Source organism: Rhinichthys klamathensis, unplaced genomic scaffold (assembly GCF_029890125.1).
Source record: "Rhinichthys klamathensis goyatoka isolate OS25496 unplaced genomic scaffold, OSU_Roscu_1.1 h1tg000356l_1, whole genome shotgun sequence".
Taxonomy (NCBI): Eukaryota; Metazoa; Chordata; class Actinopteri; order Cypriniformes; family Leuciscidae; genus Rhinichthys; species Rhinichthys klamathensis.
In genome coordinates this window covers 290,827-316,658 of record NW_026606865.1, presented here as the reverse complement: position 1 = coordinate 316,658, position 25,832 = coordinate 290,827, and the positions used below count along the sequence as shown (strand labels likewise).

The 25,832-nt window shown below is 37.3% G+C and overlaps 2 protein-coding genes across 5 annotated transcripts in view; one reads left to right on the top strand and one right to left on the bottom strand.

The window, feature by feature from the left end:
• Positions 1 to 1,038: 1,038 nt before the first annotated feature.
• On the bottom strand, positions 1,039 to 9,505 carry rilpl2 (Rab interacting lysosomal protein-like 2). The gene is made up of 4 exons (XM_056232834.1): positions 9,089 to 9,505; positions 4,593 to 4,744; positions 4,276 to 4,395; positions 1,039 to 1,109 (listed from the first exon to the last, which is right to left on the bottom strand). The coding sequence occupies exons 1-4, from the start codon at positions 9,389 to 9,391 to the stop codon at positions 1,088 to 1,090; spliced, it is 597 nt and encodes a 198-aa protein (XP_056088809.1). The 5' UTR covers positions 9,392 to 9,505; the 3' UTR covers positions 1,039 to 1,087.
• A 2,888-nt stretch (positions 9,506 to 12,393) lies between these two features.
• Positions 12,394 to 25,832, top strand: part of fsd1l (fibronectin type III and SPRY domain containing 1-like) — a 66,435-nt gene continuing 52,996 nt past the window's right edge. For all 4 annotated transcript variants that reach the window (XM_056232786.1, XM_056232785.1, XM_056232784.1 and 1 more), the window contains exon 1: positions 12,394 to 12,507. In XM_056232786.1, coding sequence (XP_056088761.1) covers positions 12,493 to 12,507 — 15 coding nt within the window. In that variant the 5' untranslated portion in view covers positions 12,394 to 12,492. The remainder of the gene's footprint in view (positions 12,508 to 25,832) is intronic.

Below are 25,832 nucleotides of genomic sequence, written 5' to 3'. Positions count from 1 at the left end.
GCATTTCAAACATGAAAAAAAAATTAATATGAAACATCCAATAGGCAAAAAGCAAGCAACTGACATCAATATCGTCACATGCCAAACAAGTACTTTCTGGACCTTATAATAACAAAAGCTGGATATTAAATGTGTATCGGTTTAACTGGTTCATAATACTTGATTTTCATTTTATCATTCGTCTTCCATTTCAACAAGTTGGACATATCAGTTCAAACAAGGAAAATAATTATACATTATTTGATTTCTAATGTAAGAGAGCTAGATATACTTCTCTTTTTTTGTTTACATTTAATAAATTAAAGCATTTTAATCTTATGAATAATATATTAAGAAACTCCATGTTAACACCGTAATCCATGTACAAACAACAGGGTCCAGATATTAAGAATAGCATTTTTTAATATCATTGCAGAAAAATAACCCTCTTTCATAATTGTCCAGAGGTACAAAAATATTTACATTCATATGGCCCACAATTAACGACTTCATATACCTTGAGATGTATTAAATATTATTACGTGGTAGGTGCTTTAGAAAAAAAAAATAGTAGTTTAGTTGAAGTACCTCTTAAATTTAACTCCGCAATCCCTAGTTTATTGAAATTAGGAATAGAAAGTGATATGCAAAGTCATATATTTTCTGTCTAAAAGCTTGTCAACCGTTGCAACAGATTCAGTCTGAAGGTGTTTTCTATATAATATGCTTAGTATTATCACCAAAATCAGTTCCAAACTGTGTCTTTGTGCTAATTATAACATGACTGAATTAAAATGATTATTGTAATGTCATACAGTAAAACATACTGGGGTACTGAAAGAATGGAGATGAAAATGGATGTTAGTTACATTTGTGTTTTTGACATCTACTCATTCGTGTTTGGCTTCACACTCAATTATGAACTAAAGTTATAAAGAAGTTAAAACGTACTCATTTAAAAAGTAGAAGTTAGGCAAAGGATTTCCAGCCAGAAATGGGTCAGTATTGTTTAAAAGAGTCACTTCATCGCATCTCTCCAGTCCTCGCTCTGCTGGAAAGGGCTTCGCTTGGTTTGTTGTATTAAATCCTGGTTAGGTTTTGCAGATGACTACTTTCGTCGAAATGAGAACCTGAAAAAGAGAGAGAAATGGTTCGTCAGCAAGAAAAACATTGAGCCAAAAATGCATTATTTTTCAGAGCAAGACATTTGTAGAAAATAAGCTTAATAAATCTCTGCTGAGAAATGTCATAAACATCTTAAACATTTAGGTGCAGACTTTCACTGATGCTTCAAGAAGGAAATGTGATGCCATAAACTTTTTGAAATTTACACCACCAAATAAGTTTAATTAATTACGTTAGGTGTTAGAATTTCGTGAATATTTTGAATGCAATACCAAGAGAACAACATTTTTCCATTTTGCTCTTATTTATCAAGGCTGCCAAACACATCAAATGGCCAAGATGCACAAGGACTGAATTCATACTTGCTCTATTCATTTACTACGTGACTTCTGTTACTTACAGAGCTAAATATTATTGTAATTTGGACATAATTTGTTCCCAGAGGAGGATGGGTTTCTCTCCATCTTGAGGAGCTTTGTCACAGTGGTCTTTGGTTAGCTCACTTGACACTCAAAGACCACATTTCTTATACAGACAAAATACAGCCGCTTTAAAACGCTATGCATCATAATGATTCAAATGTACATGACAAACTCGAGATAGCTGGACAAACTCCAGTGGGCAAGTCTCCAAACCTCTCACAACTGGTAAAGCCACTCACATGAGGCTTCAATAAATGAAAAAGGTACACTTTACAGGTACACACACACACGACCCTGCAATACTTGCATATGTATTTTACGCCATTTGTAAGAAAATAAAGACTTTTGGTAACACTTTATTTCGATAGTTGAAACATTCTACTAACTATAAGTACATTTGCAACGACATGTCAACTGACTCTCATTGGAGTATTAGTAGACTGTCTGTGTAATATCTGCTAACACTTTTTGATGCTCCCCAAAACACTGACTATAAAGCCGGGTGCACACTATGCGATTTTGGCCGTCTGAGACAAATTCTGCAAATCCTAAAAGAATCCTCTGACCCAAGGCTAAAATCAGAAGTCTTTGATCGTTAGTTTGACATGTTTAATGATTAATGATTAATTGACCGTTCCGATCAAATTTTACAGAAGATTTGACTCATAGTCCTGCAGTGTGATTTCTCCTACGATGGCCGTCAAAGTGTCTTCGTTTTTCACATAAAAAAGATGGACGACGCCCCTTCCCTCTCTTCCATTGGTCAGAAGTGAAGCCGCCATTGTCCCGATATGGCGCTGACATCTTGGGACTTGAGTGTGCGCAGTAGCGATCTCGGGACCAGACCTGCGCAGTCGTGAGCAGGAAGTAAAGTTGCGAAATCAAGGCCCCGCCCTCACTCTCGCTGAATCAATCGCAAGCACACGCTGCTCCTGCACTTTATTTAAATTAATTATAGAAATTTAGATATTAAATTTAAAGCTCCAATCTCCTCAGTCCTCCGAAGATCCCGAAAAAAAGTCTGTTGGTGCTTCAGTGACTACTTCGCTCAGAGAACCTGTCAATCACAGCTGTCAATCATGACGTCACACCACCGCTTTAGATAACTAACTTAAAAACAAACTTATTTTAAAAACAAACACTTGAAATTACATCAGCGTGATAAAAACTACAGTAAATGACAGAAACCGTATTTGGAAAAACGATATTTGAAGTGTAATTTAATTGTTTAGTTGGTCTCACGTGCCGTTGAATAACACGGGGAGGCGGGGTTTAGGACCTATACTAGGACCGGCCACCGGGGGGCGATTGAGACGTTTTGGCTTGACTTTTCAGTGCGGCAGGCGTGGTTTTTCAAGACAGGCCATGACCAAAATTAACGTTAGAGATTTCTTTGTAGCCACCATTTCAATCCCGCGTGTAACGCAGTTCACAGTCACCGAACGTGTCATTGATTGCTAATGCAAAACTTTGGACAACTTTTCTTGCGTGCGTCCATTTTTAATGCGTCTTGACTCCCGTACAGTCACATTAATGACAACTGAGATCTTACAGTGTGACATGGACTACAGCGAGGATCATGTTCATACTGACAAGCAACTAGGGTTGCCAACTTTCTGAAATGGAAATAAGGAACGGGGGGTGGGGGGTATGTGGTAGTGACATGCCCCCTGAAATTCATACATTTTATATCATATTATAATGCAACTTATTAGGCCTATATATTTATAGAATAGCAAAGTAGGCTTAATCAATATACAAGACTTAACCACACAGATATATAAAGGCCATCATGATCATTTTGCCAAAAATGAACCATGTATTTGTTTAGATTATAATACGTTTATTTTTAACTTAAACAAATACAACATATAACATTCGAAACTCATCGGCTGAGACTGCATTTGAAGAAAAATAAACACAACAGTTTTCTGTAGCCTTGTGCGAACTTATTCAATAGAATTAGACTTCTAGAATGTTCTTTCCGGTGCAAAATGTAAAAAAATAAAAAAATTAAGTAGTTTTTCTTATCATAGCCTACAAATGTCTTCGGGAAACACATTTTACTCGATTTACTGAAGCCTGTAAAATGCATTTGCAGCTGCACAGCTCGCACATTGAGCGTCTGGCTCGCTCAGGCTGCGCTGCGGCAAATGCACATCCAATGGCGCGGGCGCCTCTGACGTGCGACCAATGAGCCTACTCTACGTCATTACACGTCAGAGCCCGTCAAGGTGGCGCCAAGTCCCCGAATTTGCCATTATAGCAGCGGGTCTTCGTTCATTCATTAGTCTGTCTGACATATAGGCTATATTAGAAGCTATGCGTCTGTCATGAATTTGCACTGAATTGATTCTCAAAAATACGGAACAAAGTGCGTTCCGTATCAGTTCAATACGGAACAAGCCTTTTATGTGTCAAATACGGAACGATTCCGTATTATACGGAACGGTTGGCAACCCTACAAGCAACAATCGTAAAGGACTATAATAAATCGCACAGTGTTAACCCAAACCTTAACCTAACAGTCTACTAATACTGTAATGAGAGTTAGTTGACATGTAGTTACTTGTAGTTAGTAGAATGTCGAAAGTGGTATATCAAAATTAAGTGTAACCCTATTATTAATAGCTACTTTTGGTTGAATAAACTTGATAAGTGTAATAATTTGAATATCAAAATAAGATAGACCTGGAAATGCACAGAGCTCAAGGCATGTGGCATCGTGCAGAAATTGGCAAACACTCACAGTTTCTGAATAGTGCTCTTCTCCTTGTCCTCCTCTATAATACTGGAGGGTTCTGGTTCTGACTGAGGAAGCGTGTCCAGGTTTATTTCCACCATGCTTTGCTCTGACCCGAGGACCCCACTGCAAGCACATCAGATGCTACATTTGACCTCATGTAAATCCACATCTATATGCATGTCTATATTCTGAAAAATAATATGTATTTTTTGAAGAACATTGGACCTTACTGACTTTCATTTTCATATCTAAAACAACTATAAAAATCTCTTTCTTTTTGCTCTGCAACCCTGTAAATGTGCATCAATCGACTTGTTTACCTCTTGTAGAGCTGTAGTTCCTCTTGGGCCACCATAAGCTGGGCTTTGAGTTTGTTTCTCTCTTGCAGAACCTCCTTTAACTCCTGCATGGTGAATCTTGGTCTGTTTGGGTCTTTTAAGTCGACAACTAGTTTGTTTGGCCCAATACTTTCCTATAAAAGAATTTAAAATATATATATTGAATTATGTATAAATAAGTGTTTGCACAAACTGGAAATAAACCCTTTTAAATAACAGTCAAAATATTCAGTCTCATTTGTTACAAGATTACAAGGTTGAAAAAAGAAATAGCCTATATGCATGAATGTTCACAATAAGACTAGTAACATACACTCACCTAAAGGATTGCTAGGAACACCATACTAATACTGTGTTTGACCCCCTTTCGCCCTTCAGAACCTCCTTAATTCTACGTGGCATTGATTCAACAAGGTGCTGAAAGCATTCTTTAGAAATGTTGGCCCATATTGATAGGATAGCATCTTGCAGTTGATGGAGATTTGTGGGATGCACATCCAGGGCACGAAGCTCCCGTTCCACCACATCCCAAAGATGCTCTATTGGGTTGAGATCTGGTGACTGTGGGGGCCATTTTAGTACAGTGAACTCATTGTCATGTTCAAGAAACCAATGGGCTCTATGCATGGCGGTATTTCCGGTGAAGGTCTAAGGATGCTGGATTACTTCCGCCGATCGTAGAGTCCAATGCTATTCCGAGAATTTATATTGCTTTTTATACTCTATTGCTATACCAAAGAAACTTTAGTTTTTACATCTAAATTACATCTAAACGTATTAAAGTTTCGTTTCAAAGACGAGAGGACAGTACATTTTTAAGACTCTGCCATAATCCCGTTTTCCTCGGTTTTCCTCCACTTTAAATCTCCCTAACCTGAAATGCAAGAGCATCCTTGTGTCAAACGCGGAACTTATGCGTGCATATAGCCCATTTGAAATGATTCGAGCTTTGTGACATGGTGCATTCATTATCCTGCTGGAAGTAGCCATCAGAGGATGGGTACATGGTGGCCATAAAGGGACGGACATTAGGCTTGCCGCGATAAACGGTGTTGACGGTGTTACCGGTTTTAAGCCCCATCACCGGTGACATCACTTTCCCACCGTGACACCGCGATGTCGTGACTTTTTTAAAGTATTCGTTTTTGCTAAAATATTTATTTGAATTAATTAAAAATAATAATTATCAATTATTTAGTTCAGAAGAGAGCATACATTATAATTAAAAACTGAACTGCGCAGTGCGTGCCAAGAGCCAGTCACGTCACAGATCAGCAAGCATCAGGATTCCATTTAGCACGTGTGGAGATGAGAACGAGTCAAATTACAGAAAAGCAAGATAATGGCGGAATGTGTAATTTATTTAGGCCTGTTTTATTTTCTTATTCGTTAATAAACGTTTTATGGTTCTTATTTGTTTGGGCCCACAGTTTGACGATTTTCAGCCTATGCATGGGGTTATTTTTATTCGTTCGTTATGCTAATAAAAGTTCTGTCTATAAATAAAAGTTTTATTATCAGCGAGCCGAGTTGTTGTTTTTTGTCCATTCAAGCAATTGATGCTGAATTGCCAATTGACGCTTATTTCGAAAGTGAAAGTATAACGCGCACGCATTTAAAAGCTATTTAACCCCCCGCCGCCCTGCCCCCCACGGTGACACCGGGATTACCGGTGTTGTGACACGTCGATTAACCGGTGGGAAATTTTCCTCACCGCGGCAACCCTAACGGACATGGTCAGAAACAATGCTCAGGTAGGCCGTGGCATTTAAACGATGCCCAATTGGCACTAAGGGGCCTAAAGTGTGCCAAGAAAACATGCCCCACACCATTACACCACCACCACCAGCCTGCACAGTGGTAACAAGGCATGATGGATCCATGTTCTCATTCTGTTTACGCCAAATTCTGACTCTACCATCTGAATGTCTCAACAGAAATCGAGACTCATCAGACCAGGCAACATTTTTCCAGTCTTCAACTGTCCAATTTTGGTGAGCTCTTGGAAATTGTTGCCTCTTTTTCCTATTTGTAGTGGAGATGAGTGGTACCCGCTGGGGTCTTCTGCTGTTGTAGCCCATCCGCCTCAAGGTTGTGCGTGTTGTGGCTTCACAAATGCTTTGCTGCATACCTCGGTTGTAACGAGTGGTTATTTCAGTCACTGTTGCCCTTCTATCAGCTTGAATCAGTCGGCCCATTCTCCTCTGACCTCTAGCATCAACAAGGCATTTTCGCCCACAGGACTGCCGCATACTGGATGTTTTTCCCTTTTCACACCATTCTTTGTAAACCCTAGAAACTGTTGTGCGTGAAAATCCCAGTAACTGAGCAGATTGTGAAATACTCAGACCGGCCCGTCTGGCACCAACAACCATGCCACGCTCAAAATTGCTTAAATCATCTTTCTTTCCCATTCTGACATTCAGTTTGGAGTTCAGGAGATTGTCTTGACCAGGACCACACCCCTAAATGCATTGAAGCAACTGCCATGTGCTTGGTTGATTAGATGATTGCATTAATGAGAAATTGAACAGGTGTTCCTAATAATCCTTTAGGTGAGTGTATATAATGTAATGTATATGAGCATATGATTACAACTTTTTGAGTGAACTATCCCTTTGAGTTATATAATGAGAAGCACACTCAGGTCCTCAAGAAAGCAGCCAGAAAAATGGAAAACAGCTGGAAGAAAACAAAACTAGAGGTATTTTGCATTGTGTGGAAGGATAATGATACTGCATACAAAAAGGCAGGTATGCTTACTTTGTGACTCCCTTAGAAGAGAAAAACACACAACCCTAGGAATTTATTTGATACATTGGCTAAATTAACGAGAAATAAAGCTTCAACTTAAGACGTTTCTAAACAGCACAGTAGTATAATGACTTTCTATACTTGCAAGATTGATACTATTAAAGAGAAAATTATAACCATGCAACCATCTACTACAGTATGATCAGACTACGTGCTATAGACACCCTGAGGAACAAGACCATTCATTCTTTGCTATTGGAGAGAAAGAATTATCTAAACTAGTTAAATCATCTAAATCAACATCATGCATGTTAGAGATGTTAAAGAGATTCTTCTAGAAGTCATAGCTCCTCTTCCTAAAATTATTAATTCATCATTGTCATTAGGGTACGTACCAAAAACTTTTAATCTGGCTGTTATTAAACCTCTTATTAAAAAAAACGTAACCTAATTCTAGAGAACTAGTTAAAAACTGACCGATCTTGAATCTCCCTTTTTGGTCAAAAATACTAGAAAAAGCAGTATCCACCTCACAACTATTTTCCTTTTTAGAAATAAATCATATCTGCAAAGATTTCATTCAGGCTTTAGACCATATCATAGTACTGAGACAGCTCTTATTAGAGGTGATTTGCTCTTATCATCCGATCATGGTTGTATCTCTCTATTAGTGTTACTCCATCTTAGTGCTGCATTTGATACTCTCGACCACAACATTCTTTTGAATAGCCTCGAAAATTACTTTGGCATTAGTGGAATTGCATTGCCATAGTTTAAAACATACTTATCTGACCGTTATTAGTTTGTAGCAGTAAATTAAGAGATGTCATTTCAATCACAAGTTCAGTAAGGAGTACCGCAAGGCTCAGTACTAGGACCGTTGATTTTCATCTTGTACATGCTACCCTTGGGAGATATCATTAGGAAGCATGGCGTTAGTTTTGACTGTTACGCTAATGATACTTAGCTCTATATTTCTTTGCGCCCCGACGAAACATACCAATTCACAAAATTAACGGAATACATAGTTGATATAAAAAAAATTGGATGACTAGTAATTTCCTACTACTTAATTCTCAAAAAAAACAGGTTTTAATTATTAAACCAAAAACCTACACACATAACCTAGAATATGGTCTAACATTTGATGGCTGCTCTGTTACGTCTTCGTCATCAGTTAGGAACCTGGGTGTGTTATTTGATAGCAATCTTTTATTTGAAAGTGACATTTCTAACATCTGTAAAACAGCACTTTTCCATCTTAAATTACGACATATGCTCTCACTGATATGTTTGTATGTAATTATATTTATATAATATGTCTGTGTACAGAGTATACACACATATACATTATATATATATATATATATATAGAGCCTACACACATGTGTAACAAACTTTTATTTGAGATGCTTTTAATTAATTGCGATTAAAAGATTTGACAGTACTAATCTATAGTACATAATAATATATTTATATATGTGTGTATACTGTATATAAACAGACATTTTCATATATGAATGTCTGTGTATATACAGTATACACACACACATAAATATAATAATATAAACACACATATAGTGTAAAAACACAAACTTTTATGTTAGATGGGATTAATCGATTTGACAGCACTAATATATATATATATATATATATATATTTATATATGATATCTATATAAACACCTTATGAATTTTGCTCTGAACTTTACATAACCCACTTACATTGTTAGTATTAACGTTACCACTTGAACCTTCTGCTACAACTCTGTCCATTTCTCGCTTCATATTATCCATCTCCATCCTCAGCTCCTCCATCGACAGATTGTACTTGTTCACCATTGTCTCAAACATCTCCAACACACGGACGATTTTGAACTGTAAATCCGAGAATTCCCGGCCACCTGTGTTGACTTTTAATAAATCTCTGCCGATCACGTAGGAAATGTCATACACATCTTCAACAGTCATTTCCAACACGTCCTTGTCGAAAGCCTCCATGGGTGAACTGTCCTGTCGCCCTTCCATTCGGTCTCAAAACACAGTAACTTTCCCAAAGATATGGCGAGTCCAGTTGATCTCACTGTCCCAATGTATTCACAAATTACCCGACAACTTCCTCTTCCAAACTGGCTCATCTACTTTACTGCAACTTTGAGCGTTTGATTGACGTGTTAACCAGCCAATGGCGGAGTCGCTCCATGAACAACACGGTTAATGAAGCATCAGTGATTGTTATTCCCGGTAACAGCTCTATAACAATCCTGTGGAACCAACCCTGTTAGTAATTTAGTTTGAAAACGGTTTTTATTAAGTTAATGTCATAAAATTGATCAGCTGTTTTCAGAGCTTAGCAACACAAAGCGACCAACAGAACCAGCTGGCAATTGGCAACACAAACACAATTTAATTAAAGGGATAGTTCACCCAAAAACAAAAATTCTGTCATCATTTAATCACCCTCAAGTTGTTCCAAACCTGTATGAATTTATGTCTCTCTTCTGCTGAACACAAACCCTAGGGTTAGAGACGGGTAACCCTAACCCTAACCCTGGTAACCAAACTTGTTGATTGGCCCCATTGACTAGTGTGGAACAAAAAATAAATACTATGGAAGTCAATGGGGGTAATACACTGTTTTGTTACAGACATACATTCAACATATCTTGTTTTGTGTTTAGCAGAAGAAAGAAATGCATACAGCCAGGTTTGGAACAACTTGAGGGTGAGTAAATGATGACAGAATTTTTATTTTCGGATTTACTATCCCTTTAAGAACAGTATGTTACTGCTAAATTATAACATATCGCTGATGATAGCATGTACAGATGATGTGGAAACATTCGCTAATTTAGTTTTTGTGTAAAAGCGAAAGTCGTGAAAAGGTGCACTAACCAGCTGCTTTTTACAGAATAGGCAACATAAAATACACACTTTTATTCATATTTCTGAAAAGGTTCAATACTAACTGAATTTCTTGATGTGTCATGTTTGTGTTAGTCCACTGTGTGGCAGTAGCTGTTCATTTTCTCTCTTGTCTCAGGTTGGTAAAGTAGTGTCAGGTGCAAGGTCTTATCAGGGACTCCTCTGTTGGTCTTGGAGGAGAGGAAAGGAGGATAAATACACTGATCTTCACTGAGGCGTGTCTTTGGTTTTTCCTCTGGTGGTGTGTCAGACTGCTGCCTTTTTCTATTGTGGTAGGCCTACAGTGTTGTTGTGAATTGATTAATTTGTGTTGCTTAAGTAGATTAGGGTCCAATTCTCACTATTAACTAACTGTTAACTACAACTTTTGCCTCAATAAACTCCTAATTACTGCTTATTAATAGTTAGTAAGGTGGTTGATAAGTTTAGGTATTATAGGATTAAGGGATGTAGAACATGATCATGCAGAATAAGGCATTTATGTGCTTTGTAAGTACTAATAAACAGCCAATATCTTGGTAATATGCATGTTAATAGGCAACTACTTAATAGTGAGAACTGGACCCTAAACTAAAGTTACCCTTTCTTTTTGTTGTTAATCTATCATAAGTGCTGTGTTGATATAATAGCGTTTCACGCTATTGTGTTGACTACCTATTTCATTATTTTTGTTGGATAAAGCTGGATGTTGAAAAAAGATTAACTTTAAGCTTTCTTGTAAACATGGTTTAAAAAAGTTGAGTACGCTTTTCTTATGTTGTTTCTTGTTAATGTTGTTTCTTGCACTGTTTGGGGCTCAGGCTTTCTCAGCTTAAAGGTACGGTAGCCAATTCTTTCATAAACACTTTTTTGTTATTCTGATTGAAAATGTCTTCACATCCTGATAGCAATAGATAATAGAAGTGATCTAAATATAAAAAATATTGCATATTAATTTTCCAAGAAAAATTTATATTTTAGTCAGAATTATTGCGCTCCTATTTGGTGCACATGCGCGCAACAGCGCTCGTTCAATGTGAAGTTTAGCAGCAAAATAGAAATATTTGCACGACTTTCATAACATGTACAGATGGAGAATATATACCTGTGAAATGTAAGTTTTGCACTGAGAAAAACACCATCTCAAACACATAAAACAGCACAAACAATATGCTGTTTGATGGTGGATTGATTTGATCCATGATCGACCTCTGCTTAATAAAAGCCTGCACATGCAATTATCTAGATAAACCTGGATCAAATTAATGGGATTGTGTGAACTTCAGTTACCTTTTATGAAACCGCTTTAGCCCCAACTTATTTGTTAGGTTCATTCAAGTCAGGTGTTGGAGTTTAATCCCTGCTTTTCTTAGCGTCTTTTATGAAACAGGCCTCAGCTCTGTAAGTTATTACGTTCATTATAATTTGTAGTGTCATGTGCTTTGAGACGTGAGGTAATTTAAAGCCGTCTCGTGTGACACTTTGCAGACTCTGCTGTGTGCGTTTTGAAAGAGGCGTGGCTTTGTAGACGCTCTGAAGGGAGGGTGGGATCATGTGCTTTCAAAGCTAGCTTGCTATTGCTAGCCTCTCCAAAATTGCCTACCCTGCCTTTAAGTTTAAAAGTCAAATCATCTAATTAATTCTTTCCAGCTTGGTGTTACTGTTCAATGTTCAAATCGTGACCTATGCCAAGCGATCAGTCTGCATCTCTTCATTCATTTTTATTTATTGCATTGTGCTCTCTCTGTATACATTTATAATAATGTTAGTCTGTATTTTTATTTTTAACTAAAAGCCCTACTAGGGACAAGTGTTGTGAATTAGCTTTAGCTAAAACACTATGATACATACATCAGATAACTGTTTAAGTTGATCTGTTTTTGTATCTGTCCCTATTCAAATAAACTTAAATAACTCAGATGGGCACTACAAACTTCCCTGTTATAAATATCACAGTTCAATCAATATAGCAACAAATCTACTTAATCTACTGACATTATATTTGAACTTAAAGCCAAATGAGATCTGTGCCCTGTCCTGTTACCGACCGTCATTCAACCCGTGCAATCCCTCCTCGAGCCCACACTTAAGTGACGTCATACCGCGCACACTGCGCATGCGCAGAAATACTCCTCCTTGTTCCATAGGGAATCATCGGGCGCCTTCATTGCTGCCGACATTCTCACTGTTCATGAACTGAATTCAGTTATTTTGGGGACCTCGTAATGGACTCTCAGAAAGTAAGTGGCACATAATTAAAGTGTTTGGAAACCAGTAGCTAACTGAAATGTCTCCGCGGTCCATTTGTGATCGAATACTAATGTGTTTATTACACTATCATCGCTCATATGCGCCGCACCGTTAATAACGTAACGTTACGACTCTGTAAATAGACACTTTTCATTCACACCGATGAATTGTAAAACGAATACCGTATGTCTATTTACTGTAAATGTTATCTGGGGTTGTGGCCTTTATGACATTGAAGTTAGATGGCGTTTTAGAAATAGTGTTTGACTTGTAGCTGTAAAGAAAGCTGGAAGATTGATGTTAGAATAAGGGTGAATCTGGCTCCCATGTGTTTTCTTGTAGAAATGTATAAGTGTTTTGTGTTACGTTGTATTTGACTGATCCCTTGTTGCATAATACCAATATATTCTGTGCTATATATAAATGCTGTAATGTGTTATATAAACGATATACATTATATAATGAGGGAGTAGATTTAAAGGATATTTAACCAGTATTACTGCAGCAACAGGTTGCATTGCATAAGATTAGTAAAAATTGTATCTCATAGGTTTTGCACCTGCGCTCCCAAGTTTACTTAGTAGAAGTAGATAAAGAGAGGGGAAGTGACATCAGGCAGGGATGAGGAGTCTGCGCACACTAACATTTACAGATCACATATTCTGCTTACTGTTGTTCTTCCACACTTTCTTTATATGAATGATAACATCCCTGTGCGATATTGGCAGCTGAGAATTGCTACCCTGTCTTTGTCTTCTTGAGCAGTGTTGGGGAATGTTACTTTTAAAAGTAGTGCGTTACATTATTGCGTTACTCCCTAAAAAGTAACTAATGGTGTTATTTTTATGGAAAGAAAGTAATGCATTACGTAACTTTTGCATTACTTTTTTTTTCTTACCTGGGCTGGGTTTGTTTGTTTGCCTTAATTACAAAAAATTATATTTTTTGCAAATGTAAAGGCCGTTTCACTACAAAAGTGAAATGAATAAGCCTCATGTTGAAGGTAATGCAAATTCACACAAACGTTTCGGCTTCGCTGGCATTCTGGATTGCAGAAGAATAGGACACAGGAGAAGAAAGTTCAACAAAAAAATTAACAAATGTGATGTTTAACTAGTCATTTTTGTTTATTTGTATGGTTGAATGTGGTATTTGAAGGTCAGCACCAAATAGGCTACATTGGTTAATAATGTGAGATTTGTGTTAACATACATGTTTGCATAATATTCTGACTTTGCATTTCACTGTTTATATTCATTTTGAGGAAACTGGATCTGTTTTTGTGCAAGTGAGATGAGTAAATGCATGCTTACTTTAGTCTAGAACTATAATAAACATCATGTTCACACACAACGCCTCTCACGATTCCTCTCAACATGAGGACAGGAGAGCTGTCAGTCAATACATGGGAAAACAAAGTAACTTGCGTTACTTATTCATAAAAGTAACTCCGATATTTAGTTGTAAATATAAAAGTAATGCATTACTTTACTAGTGGCTTGAGAAAAGTAATCTGATAACGTAACTCACGTTACTTGTCAATGCATTACTCCAACACTGGTCTTGAAATCATTTTAGCATTTTTGTTTTTGTTATGATTATTGAATTGAGTTGGAGAGGATCATTTGAATATGATAGATAACATTAGAAATACACATTTGCACAAGTTTCCTGTATCAGGGCTGGGAGGCATGCAGGGAATATACCGGCACACAACCCGACTGTATTGTCACGAAGTGGGTCATGCCGTTCGTTGTGGGTTTTGTGAAAGAGTCCGGTTCCACAGGGCATGAATGATGTAACAGTTGGACTTTTCAACAGGCGGGCCGTGGCATTCACTTGGCTGCAACTTAAAATTCATCTAATCTGGAGTTTAGCAGTCAGAATAAACGTGACGGGATCAGATTTCAGCCCTGGAAAGTTAGATCAGGTTAACTGGCCTCCATAAACCCCTCAATGATACGAGTGTATGCATGTAAATCTGATACAAAGGTGGACCACATTGTTCATGTATCTAATTCTGCCGTTTAGGGTGTGGATCTGTGGTGGTCAAAGAGCAAAATACAGATAGTAGTAAGAATCGAATCTGACTTATATGTGTGTCTGAAGTAGGTCAGCTCTGCCCTCTCATGTTACTCTTTGCAGTTGACTGTCAATAGTTTTGTGTTGACCGAGCTCTGAGTCGAGGAAAGATACTGTAAGACGAATGTAACAGACTGAAAGTGTCTGGATATTTAGAAGCTGAATGGCAGACATCCTCTAGAGACCGAGACTAATATCGGCCTGCTCATGTGATATTTATTTAGCTATTTCTTTGTTTTTCTTCACACATCACATGTCTCATTGTCTCATATTTCATCTCAAGCATGTTTCTCATTGACAATGTTGTCTCCTTGGTAAACAAATAGACTTAACTTCATAATTATTAGATGGATGATTATTCAGTGTGCGGTAAATGAAAAAAAAATATTGTTTTTAAACTGCAATTAGATATGAAGTCAGCATGAAATTCACTCTATTTTCTAAATGCGTGTTATAGACCTTATATTGAACAGTTAAATTGCACATGATTCCTTTTTTATTTTATTTTTCTTTTGGTGAAAACAACATGCAGATCATTTCACCCGCTCATGCAATATTCATCTTGTGTCAATCTCAACATCCAATAAACATTTAATGCATAAACATGTCCCACCCTGCATTTGTTCTTTTACGATGATCCGTTTCAATTGAAAGAAAAATTTAAATCAACAGAATCTTTCACGATTTTGTGATTTAAAAAAAAAAAAAATTGTGAGTGATTTCCTCCCAAAAATGATTTGTTGATGTATTAAACCCTGATAAGCATATGTGATATGTGCAGACCTGTGGTAATGAAAACGACACGATTGATTGCTAGTGTGTTTGAGGAAATGCAAGCTGGGACAAACCTACACTGAAAAAAAAAACAATAAGTAAAATTTACTTAAAGGTGCTCTATGTAACTTTTAGCGGCCTCTAGTGGTGATGTTTCAGATTGCAACCAAATTTTACAAGAGCGCTCGTGCTCGAACTCATAGACAATACCGTCTATTACGCAAATATCTTGGCGAATACTAGACGGATTCGGCGAGCACCGAGCTCGTTGGGACCATCTAGTCGAGCTGAAAAGAACCATATTAGTTCCATAGTTTTTGGTGGTGTTTTCGCGGAGATATTAGCAGAAAACCATCGGGCGCGCTGCAAAATTGCGGACGCCGGTGACGTCACGATCTCAGAAGAAAATCGCTCGTATCTCTGGAACGCAAAGACCCAGAGAGCTCAAATTCGGGGGAGGAGGTCCCAGGGGAACCCTTGCCCGAACGCTCGAGTGGCGGGCCTCGGGGATGCCCCTTACCGGATCGCCGTTCGCTGGGACCCCCGATTTCGAACGGCTATAACTCGGGGAGCCGGGCGAGTTGGACCTCGGGGGTGGGCTCGTTCGAAAGGCCCCGTCCAGCACTACGAACGATTAGAGTCTTGGGAATATTGATCAAAGATTGACTGAGATATAAGCCGAAAAACGTGCGCCTTTAACCGGACGTAACTCCCTGACCGTCTACAATAGACTGTATATAAGGAGAGAGGCTCGGGAGCGCGCATGCACGTCACATCCGTTGGATTTTGCGGTAAATCCGACCCGGAGACTTCACATAGAAATAGGAATACTGGCCTTCAGAGGTAATAGCAAAACTCGACAAGTGGATCATTTTAATGTGTGATTACAACCTCTTCACACACAGGCAATAAAAAAAGGATTCATTTTAGTAGAAAAGTTACATAGAGCACCTTTAATTTTTCTTTGGCAAGTTTTTGCACGCATATTTTTAAAGTAAATTTCACATATGGAATTAAGTAACCTCTACTTAACTAAGTTACGTGAAATTAACAAAGAAAATAAGTCATTTTAATAAAAAAGGTTGAGTGATATCTATTTAGTTGATGTTTTCTTTGCAATACATTTCACTTAAACAATATAACATTGAATTAAACCACACTTTTTTCAAAGCTTTACTTTGAAACATCTAAGTAAATAATACATATTTGTATATTTTAAACTACACATCATGTGAACGCAGAAACCTCAATACTTGGTAGACAATACACAATGACGGTAACATTTGATGGATCGTTTTTGTGTTTGAATGTGTAATTTTGAGTAGAAAATGAACTTTAAATGTCACAAAATGGCAAGTTACTAATCCCAACAACAAAAGCAATGATAAAACAGTGTAAATAAATACAGCTGGAAACCAGTGAAAAATCAACCTCATTAAGTATTGCATGATGGGAACACCAGTATCAGAAAAGTTGAGTAATTTTACTTAATTTTATAACGTTGATATTTAGGCTTTAATTTCGACACGCTTGAATTGAATACTAATATAGAATTTACTTAGTTTTTTAAATTCTTGCCTGAACTAACTTTTTCATGTAGTATTTACTTCACCACAAAATTATTTTTATTAGTGTAGATATTCTGTATATTTGCCTCTAGCATTTAGAGTCAGTATCTCTCTGGATTAGGCCCAGAAGTCTTTATCCTTAACTAGCATTGTCTCCTGGATTTGAAGGATTTAAGGGACCGTCTGAGTCTGACCAGAATAGTTTGCTCTACGTCATTCTGCATGTCTTCACCCTATTGTTGACTTTGTGTCTGCTTGCTGTGTAATCTCAGGAGAGAGATGGTCATCCTCTCTGTGATGAGAGGAATTAATTAGCAATCTGTGCATGCTTATCTTTTTGTGTTTCATGTTTTATATCTGTCATCGTTTACTGACAGAAAGTAGACAACAAACAGGGACATCATGAAACAGAAGCTCATCCTCCATGAGGTTCACACAGCATCAACTTTTAACATTATTGCATTATTATTAAGGAAATACCTCCTTTAAGTGACGAAAGGGTCATTTTATGTCACTAAAAAGAGTTTGTCGTTAAGCTTAACCTAAATGTTAAATGTAAAGATTAATGTTAAAACAAAACGTAACCATAAAAACATTGGCTTTCCTGCCAACGTCTGCATATAAACATAACAAAAACAACTAAATGTCCCAGGCCTATACCATGGTGCCGGGTTTGGTGGATAGCTAGGTATGTTTTAGTTTAGTTTGTTTGTGCTAACTGTGGGTTTTAAGCACGTAAAAATAATTGTGACAGCCCTAATATACAGATAATATGTAATATGAATCAATAGATAAAGCTTTAAAAATGTCTACATGTGAGCTTACATGTTCGATTCTCTGTATTATGCCTAGGATATATATATTATCAACTATATAAACTATCTTTTCGCAACTTTGACTTGCACCGATATACGGCTGCATGATATTGGAAAAAAACTAACATTGTGAATGCGATATTTTGTTTTCCTATGGAAGCTTGTTTCCACCACTGAATAAAAATAAATAAATAATAATTGCGACTTTTTATCTCAGAATTGCGAGATATGAAGTCAGAATTGTGAGAAATAAAGTCGCAATTGCGAGAAAAAAAGACAGAATTGAGACTTTTTATCTCACAATTCTGACTTTTTTCTCACAATTGCGAGTTTACATCTCGAGATTCTGACTTTATAACACATAATTGCGAGTTTATATCTCGAGATTCTGACATCTTATCTCAGAATTGTGAGATATAAACTCGCAATTACGAGTTATCAGGCCAATTCTAAGAAAAAAAAAAAAAAAACTTTTCCCCCCTCAGAATAGTTTATATCTCACAATTCTGACTTTATAACACGCAATTTCGACTTTATATCAATCAATTCTGACTTTATAACACGCAATTGCGACTTTATATCAATCAATTCTGCCTTTATATCTCGCAATTCTGACTTTATAACACGCAATTCTGACTTTATGACACGCAATTCTGACTTTATATGTAAACTCGCAATTATGAGAAAAAAAGTCACAATTGTGAGATAAAAAGTCGCAATTACCTCTTTTTATTTTTCATTCTGTGGCGGAAACAAGCTTCCATAGTTTTCCTGCGATGTGAAATGAAAACAGTTTCACCAGATGAATAGGTCTATTTGTAAAAAAAAAAAAAAAAAAAATTCTACAATGATTAGGGTGATTTTGTAGGCGTGTGAATCTGCAGAGAAAAAGAAAAAAAAACATTATTTAACATATTTTTTACATTAGATAAATCGAGTTGAACAAAGATACAAATTAAATGTTGGGCTATCTTAATGTTTTTCATGTACGTCTAACAGTATTCAGGAACAGAAATTGAATAATCAAATGTATAATACCACTGCATAGTCTTAAATATACTTAATCTACAGAAGTGATTTTCTCTTTGTATTTTGTTATTTGATTAACATGAATATACAGTATAGGTATATTACTCTGCTGTCACTTTAAGACTGAATGCACAGATATAATGCTACCGTCCGTTTACTTTTTCAAACGTTCACGTCATAAGCGACTGTGTTTATGAGGATACTCTTTGAGACATGCATTTTGACATCATTTTTGACAAAATTGTATGTGTTCAAGCTCAAATATACGAGAAAGGGAATGGAGGTGTTCGCATGCTGTTTGCGTAACTCTTTGCCCGAATCGAGTTCGCTTTCTTGTCTTTGTGTGCTCAAATAGTTTAAAATTGCAGAATGTTTAAACTGACAGGACCTAAAACCCATGCAAAAAATGAGAAACTTTCACTCTATGATGGTTAAACACATGCTTTTCGATGTAGGGCTGTCAACGAATATTCTAAATTCGAATATATATTCGAATAGTTTTAAAAATCTGAATTTCGAAGGGTGAAAATTAATATTCGAATGTGGAAAAACACGCCCACGGTAGCAGAGGCGCGGCTATCTGCGCGCTCCCTGAGGGAACATTACTAAAGTGTAGGCTTACTGTACTGACTATATAGATATTGCATGAATAAGGTATAGATACAGCAGTTTCATGCACTGCAGGCTTGATTATTTACCGTTTCATGTCAAGGAAAAGTTCCATGTTTACCACAGCACACCTCGCCCGGAGCGTTCAATGTCGGTTTTATATACTGTAAAACTTCAATTAATGTTAATAATATTTGAGAGTAAGGTCTGCGGTCTTGGCCATTAGTTGATTTACTTGTTTTTGTGTAGGTAATACGTTGTCAAATATGTTAAAACTTAAATAAACTACCTATACAAGTAGTTATGTCTCTTGGTATTAATTTGTCCTGTTATTGACGTAATGCGCGTCATTGACAAAATGCGCAACCAGATGTTCGAATAGTTAGAATATATGTGTTTTTTTAGAGGGAATATTCTAACATAATTTTTTAGCAATTTTGACAGCCCTATTTCGACGTGGTGCCTTGTCCATATTAGGGGTGTAACGGTGCACAAAAATCACGGTTCGGTACGTATCTCGGTTTTAAAGTCACGGTTCGGTACGTTTTCGATACAGCAAAAAGTAAGAAATGCCAGAGAAATTTCCTATTTGTTAAAAGAAAAAATATCTTTTAAATAAGTGTGAGTTTTCCTACATCTTGAAACTTTCAGGTTTATAAATGGGGGTAATCTTTGAAGGATGAACAAATAATGTTTTGGTCATCACATTAAAAATAACATTTAAATATATGAAGAGTTCAGATGCAAAAGCCATTTGAAATTTTCTTCTAGAATGATCATTTTTATCAAGCTTGTATATTTAAGTTCAGTAATTTCACTTAAATGGCAATGAAGATTACCTATTAATTGTCATTTGAGTGAAATTACTGAACTTAAATATACAAGCTTCATAAAAATTATCATTCTAGAAGAAAATTTCAAATGGCACTTATAGAGGCTTATGCATCTGAGCTCTTCATATATTTATTTATATATTATTTGAGTTTTGAAGTGCTGGAAAAAGATGTGTGAAGTACTTGAAAGCATTTCACTATTCCAGCCAAACTGGTTACATTTAGTGTTACTATATTAAATCCATGGTGGATGTTGCTGGTCTGTGGACGTAAAGTATTACTAGTTCATTCACGGCACAATATTTCTCCTGGTGTCCACGTCAGCGCTGTTTGATCTGATAGAGATCTACGGTTAATAATGGAGAGATTTGAATGCTTCTCACTAGATCTCGCAGCGATGTTATTACTTCAGTGGCGAACTCAAATGTTTTCTTTACTGGATCTCTTAGCGCTGTGTTGTAACAGTGTCGCTTGATCGAGATCGGCTCCCGCTGCACAGATGTTGCTGGTCCGAACTGATAAACGATCCGTGAAGCACAATAATGAGTAGCGCAGTTTCGTTCCGCTTTCATTACGCTTGCCATTTGATGTTGCGCAACGTTGTGGTGGTCGCGCCAGCGCGAATTTTGTCGGCAGGAAAAATGGTCCAAGGAATCGTTCGGTTTGAATGCGTACCGAACCGGAAGCCTCGAACCGAAACGGTTCAATACGAATACATGTACCGTTACACCCCTAGTCCATATGGATCACGTATCACAAAACTAATCCAGTAACCCTGAGAACCTGAAAGATGTCAGAAAGTTGTCTTTTCATTAAGCATCACCTTATATCAATGAAAAGACTTTAATTTGTTTTCTGGCTATGTTAAATACAGTAATGATGTTGAGTAACTATTTTTTAGTTCTGATTAGCAGGGGAGGTTGTAGGATGTTATCATTATGGGGCTTAGCTGATTGGCCTCTGCTGATTCTGTAGCCAATGAGCTTACGTGCTCAACATTTCAATAGTGTAGTTCAGTGTTCGCTGTAAGCTAGTTATATCGTGCTATCAGAGTTCCTCTGGGACCCTCCACCTCCCCCAGCTCCACCTGTCTAGATCTACTGTGGGATTATATGAATGCCTATTAATGCAGAAGCAGCATATCTTATACACACAGCAATTTGTCTGCGTATCTATTGGCAGTAGCAAGTCTCCATACTTGCTCTGCATTAGCAGCACTCATAGCAGATCTAGCCTAGTCTGCCAAGACCAAATATTAACATTGTATATTAAAATATACATCAACATGCTAAAACTATTCAGAGAGCTGTCTTGATTGAAATGACAATACTGTAGTGGGCTAATTTAAATATATTTTTATTTGAAATGTATTTGCATTTATGGAAGAAACAGACACAAAACACAAACTCGCAAACAATCTTAAAGGAACACGCCGACTTTTTGGGACTTTAGCTTATTCACCGTATCCCCCCAGAGTTAGATAAGTCAATCTCCGTGCGTGCCGTAACTCTGTCTGACGCAACCCACCGCTAGCCTAGCCTAGCACAAATACTGGAGGTAAACGGCTTCAGCTAGCATACTGCTCCCAATAAGTGACAAAAACTACTTAGTCAACACAAACAGTAGCTGCTGCTCGGTTCATATACTGCTCCTTCTAGTCACTTCTGAACTTGAACTTCTCTCAATTAAAGCTCCAGGTTGCCAGATATCACAAAAAGAGCAAAACAAGCCCCTTAAACGCAGTATAATAAGCAGCCATGGCAAAAATGTACCGGGGAACACATTTAAACTAGTATATAATAACTATATAACTAGTATAACTAATATCCTACAAAATTAAAAGGAAGTAACTCATTTATTATGAATAAAATAGTTCAATATAAAATATTCAGATATTATAAACTGATTGATGAAGTAAAACAATAACATGAGATTGAAAAATTATTCAGCAACACTTTATTTAAAGTTTAATTGCACCGATAGGAGTTGTATTTAATATGAATCATTTGGGGGTAGTTCATCTAAAAGTTGATGAGTGTGTTTTGTTTACTATATTTAGCTATCAAAATATATAATTTACCAAATAAAAGAAAAATCAAACAAGGTTAAGTACTTTTCATTTCTAAAGTATTTGGGTTTATTTATTATACAAAGTCCTTTTTGTAGATTTTTCGAGAATAACTATATATATAAATAACTATATCATGAAATATATCGTTACCGTGAAATAAAATTAGTCATACCGTGAAATGCAATTTTGGTCATACCGCCCACCCCTAGTCACAGCGTGTACAGATAACAAGGTCAAATGAGACACAGCCATCTTCTAATGTCGCTTTTCCACAGCATGGTACGGTACGGTACGGCTCGCTTCGCCTCGCTTTAAATGGTACCACCTCTGTCGAGGTTCCAAGCGTACCGTACCGATACTAAAATGTGACGTGACACACTGCAGATCACTGATTGGTCAGACAGAATCGTCACTACCAGCGTTATTGTATTTGCGAGACATCAAACCCGCTAGATTTAAATAGCCAGTAACAGCCACCGCCGTAGCACCTGTTTTAAAACTACTTGCTTGTAGGGCTGGGCGATAAAACGATAACGATAATTATCGCGATATAATTTTTCTCGATAAAACGATATCAAGAGCTCGATAAATGTTCGATAATGTTTATGCGCCAAAAGCGGAACGAAACTCATTTGAACCGTGCGCCACACGACACGGACTGTTTATCCGCTCGGCTCAAAGTCCAAACGGCAGCGCGCGCGCGAGCTCACTAGACTAGAGCAGAAGCGTTTACTCTGATCGTCTCGCTCACGAGATCCAGTGAGAAGCGCTTGAGTTCAGCGAAGAACACAAATGTTTAAAGGCAGATGAAACAGCGCTGACAAACAGGAGAAACACTGCGCGCAACGATACAGTCAGAATCTGAATTGATACTGAATCCATTTAGCCTACCATGGATTTACTGTAAGGTTAGCCTAGTAATATTAACTGCAACATGAAAGGTGGGATATACATATTGAATTGTATAATATTATTATTGTAGACAATGTATTAAATGACTAATGGAAAATAATTATAGTATTTAACAATGTATTTAGCTGTTAGGCTACTGTTTTTCATACAAATACCATAGAAACCATAAAGTTACATTTTGCCATGATAGCGAGGTGCTATAAGTTAGGCTATGCCTGGTTTTATCTGTGGTTATCATGATCTAAATGCATGATACTGGATGACCAATGGTTAATTTTAATAAAACTCAAACAGTCAGAATATTACATTTTACCAAATAAAAATCTGGTCGTTATTTTTTTTTTTTTTTAAACAGATGTTACTGTTTTTGTTAATGAACATAAATTTAACAGTAGTATTAGCTTGAGTTAGGATGCAGATTTACTGTCAACTCACTGTCAAATATGCATTTCGAGACAAAACATGTCATTTGAATATTGCAGGCTGCACTGCAAACTGTGCTGCAAACTGTGCTGAAGAAATATTTTTCTATTCAGATATTCATTTTGTTAAGGAAAAATGACAAATGTTTGAATGTTCTACCTCAGATTTGTGAAATGTTCACCTGTTTGGCAAGTGTTTGTCATGATATGTACTGACAATAAAGAGTTAAAACCACAATTAACGCTCTGGTTTATACAACTTTCACTTAGGAGCAAAAATCTGCCTTTAAACTTGAAAGAAATAAAGATTTGACATTTATCGTGATAATTATCGATAAAAAAAAAAATCCTGATTATGTTTTTGGCCCATATCGCCCATTCCTACTTGCTTGACTTGCTTGAAGAAAAAAGAAAGAAAGAAAACTTCCAAAAAAGAAATGGCTGAATCGTGTTCAGTGGACGAAGTGCAGACGTTCGTCTCGTTGGTTGCCGAGGAGCGGATAAACTACGGTCCGACTATAATCCCACCCACTTTGAAGCGGTACTAACTGCAGTGGAAAAGCAAACCGAGCTAAAGCGAACCGAGCCGTGCCGTACTGAGCCGAGTCGTACCAGCAGTGGAAAAGCGAAGCGAGACGAACCGAGCCACGCCGAGCCGAACCGTACTGAGCCGTACCAGCAGTGGAAAAGCGCCATAACCATATACATACTGGGAACTATATTCTCAGAAGGCGAAGCACTGCTACTTTACTTCCAGTCTTTGTGCTAAGCTAGGCTAGCGGTGGGTGTGTCAGATAGAGTTACAGCACGCACAGAAATGAAAAGGGCATGTATGGACTTATCTAACTCTGGGGGATACGGTGAATTAGCTAAAGTCCCAAAAAGTCGGCGTGTTCCTTTAAAGGGGTCATATAATGGTACATGCACTTTTACAAGTTGATTGTACTGAAATGTGTGTTGGCAGTGCCTGTACACAACCATCATATAATGATAAAAATCCATCCAGTGTTTTTGTTTTAATCTCCTTATATGTTTCCCCTGCCTCAAATCGAGCCGTTCGAGCCTGTGACGTCACACGCTCGGACGCCCCTCCCACGATTGTTGATTGACAGCAGCGTTTCAACACAGACCCGCCCTCGCTCGTGAGCGAGCTGTCAATCATAGTCTGCGCGGACCGGCGCGGTCATTGTTGATATGCTGGAGCACTGTCTATGAGCAGAATGGCTCTAAGCGATTGTGGTGTTCTGTTCTTGGCTGTAATAACGAACACAGTCATTTTAATGTTCCTAAATCCGAACCGCTGAAGACGCAGTGGCTGAGTTTGTTTTCGAAGGGAATATTCCCCACGAGCAACGTCAATGCTCTCATGTTTGCGCGAATCATTTCTCACCAGACTGCTTTATAAACGAGGGTCAGTTTAAAGCTGGATTTGCTAAGAAGCTGCTCATGAATAAAGGATCGGTACCAGATATTCGTGTTCCTGCTGAACCTTCAGAAGAACTAAAGTGAGTGTAACGTTTTATTAAACTTTATATTAATATATTAATCTTTGCAAATCGCTAGCTGCACGCTTCACAATGAATGCGTCTAAGGTTTACACTCAGGGTACATTACGGCATGTTTTCTATGACGTTCTCAATATAATTCATAATCCCACGTTTATACTGAACAACGCGTTATGGTTTTTGTGTTATTGAGTTACAAACGGTGTATGCACTGAAACGGCGTGCTGAAAACAGAGCTGTTTTTGACCAAGTAAAATAAGTGTTCTCTTACAATACTAATGAGAATTTTTAATTAAAGTATATTACAAACTTTTAATTTAGACCCTAAAGAATCATATTAGCTTGTACAAAAATGGCATTATATGACCCCTTTAAACAGTGAAATGCAAACAGCAGGGCAAGGAAATAACAAAAATTCCCTATAAGATGCTCTGAATCACAACCACTAACCTCTCTTGCTGATCCACAAGCTGACTGGATCCCAAACTTTTCCCTTCACTTTATTTTCTTCCTTTGACCAGAGAATTGTCCCTCCACTGAAATTTGATTAGCTTTGCATGTGGCCATGTCATGTGACTCCTTAAGTGAGTCACATACTGCAGTTTTGTGTACCACTGCCCTGACCGTGTCAATGATCTTCTTCTGCAGATATTGATGAAAGCCTGCTGGTAAATATAGTAGAGCACAATATATTT

Bases quoted from the DNA above. Each gene is read 5' to 3' on its own strand.
- rilpl2 (XM_056232834.1), bottom strand. From the start codon at position 9,391: ATGGAAGGGCGACAGGACAGTTCACCCATGGAGGCTTTCGACAAGGAC. The intron at 4,745-9,088 runs GTAAGTGGGTTA...ATTCTTTTATAG, and splicing joins GTAACGTTAATACTAACAAT to GAAAGTATTGGGCCAAACAA. The intron at 1,110-4,275 runs GTGAGTGTTTGC...TCTCTTTTTCAG, and splicing joins AAGAGCACTATTCAGAAACT to GTTCTCATTTCGACGAAAGT.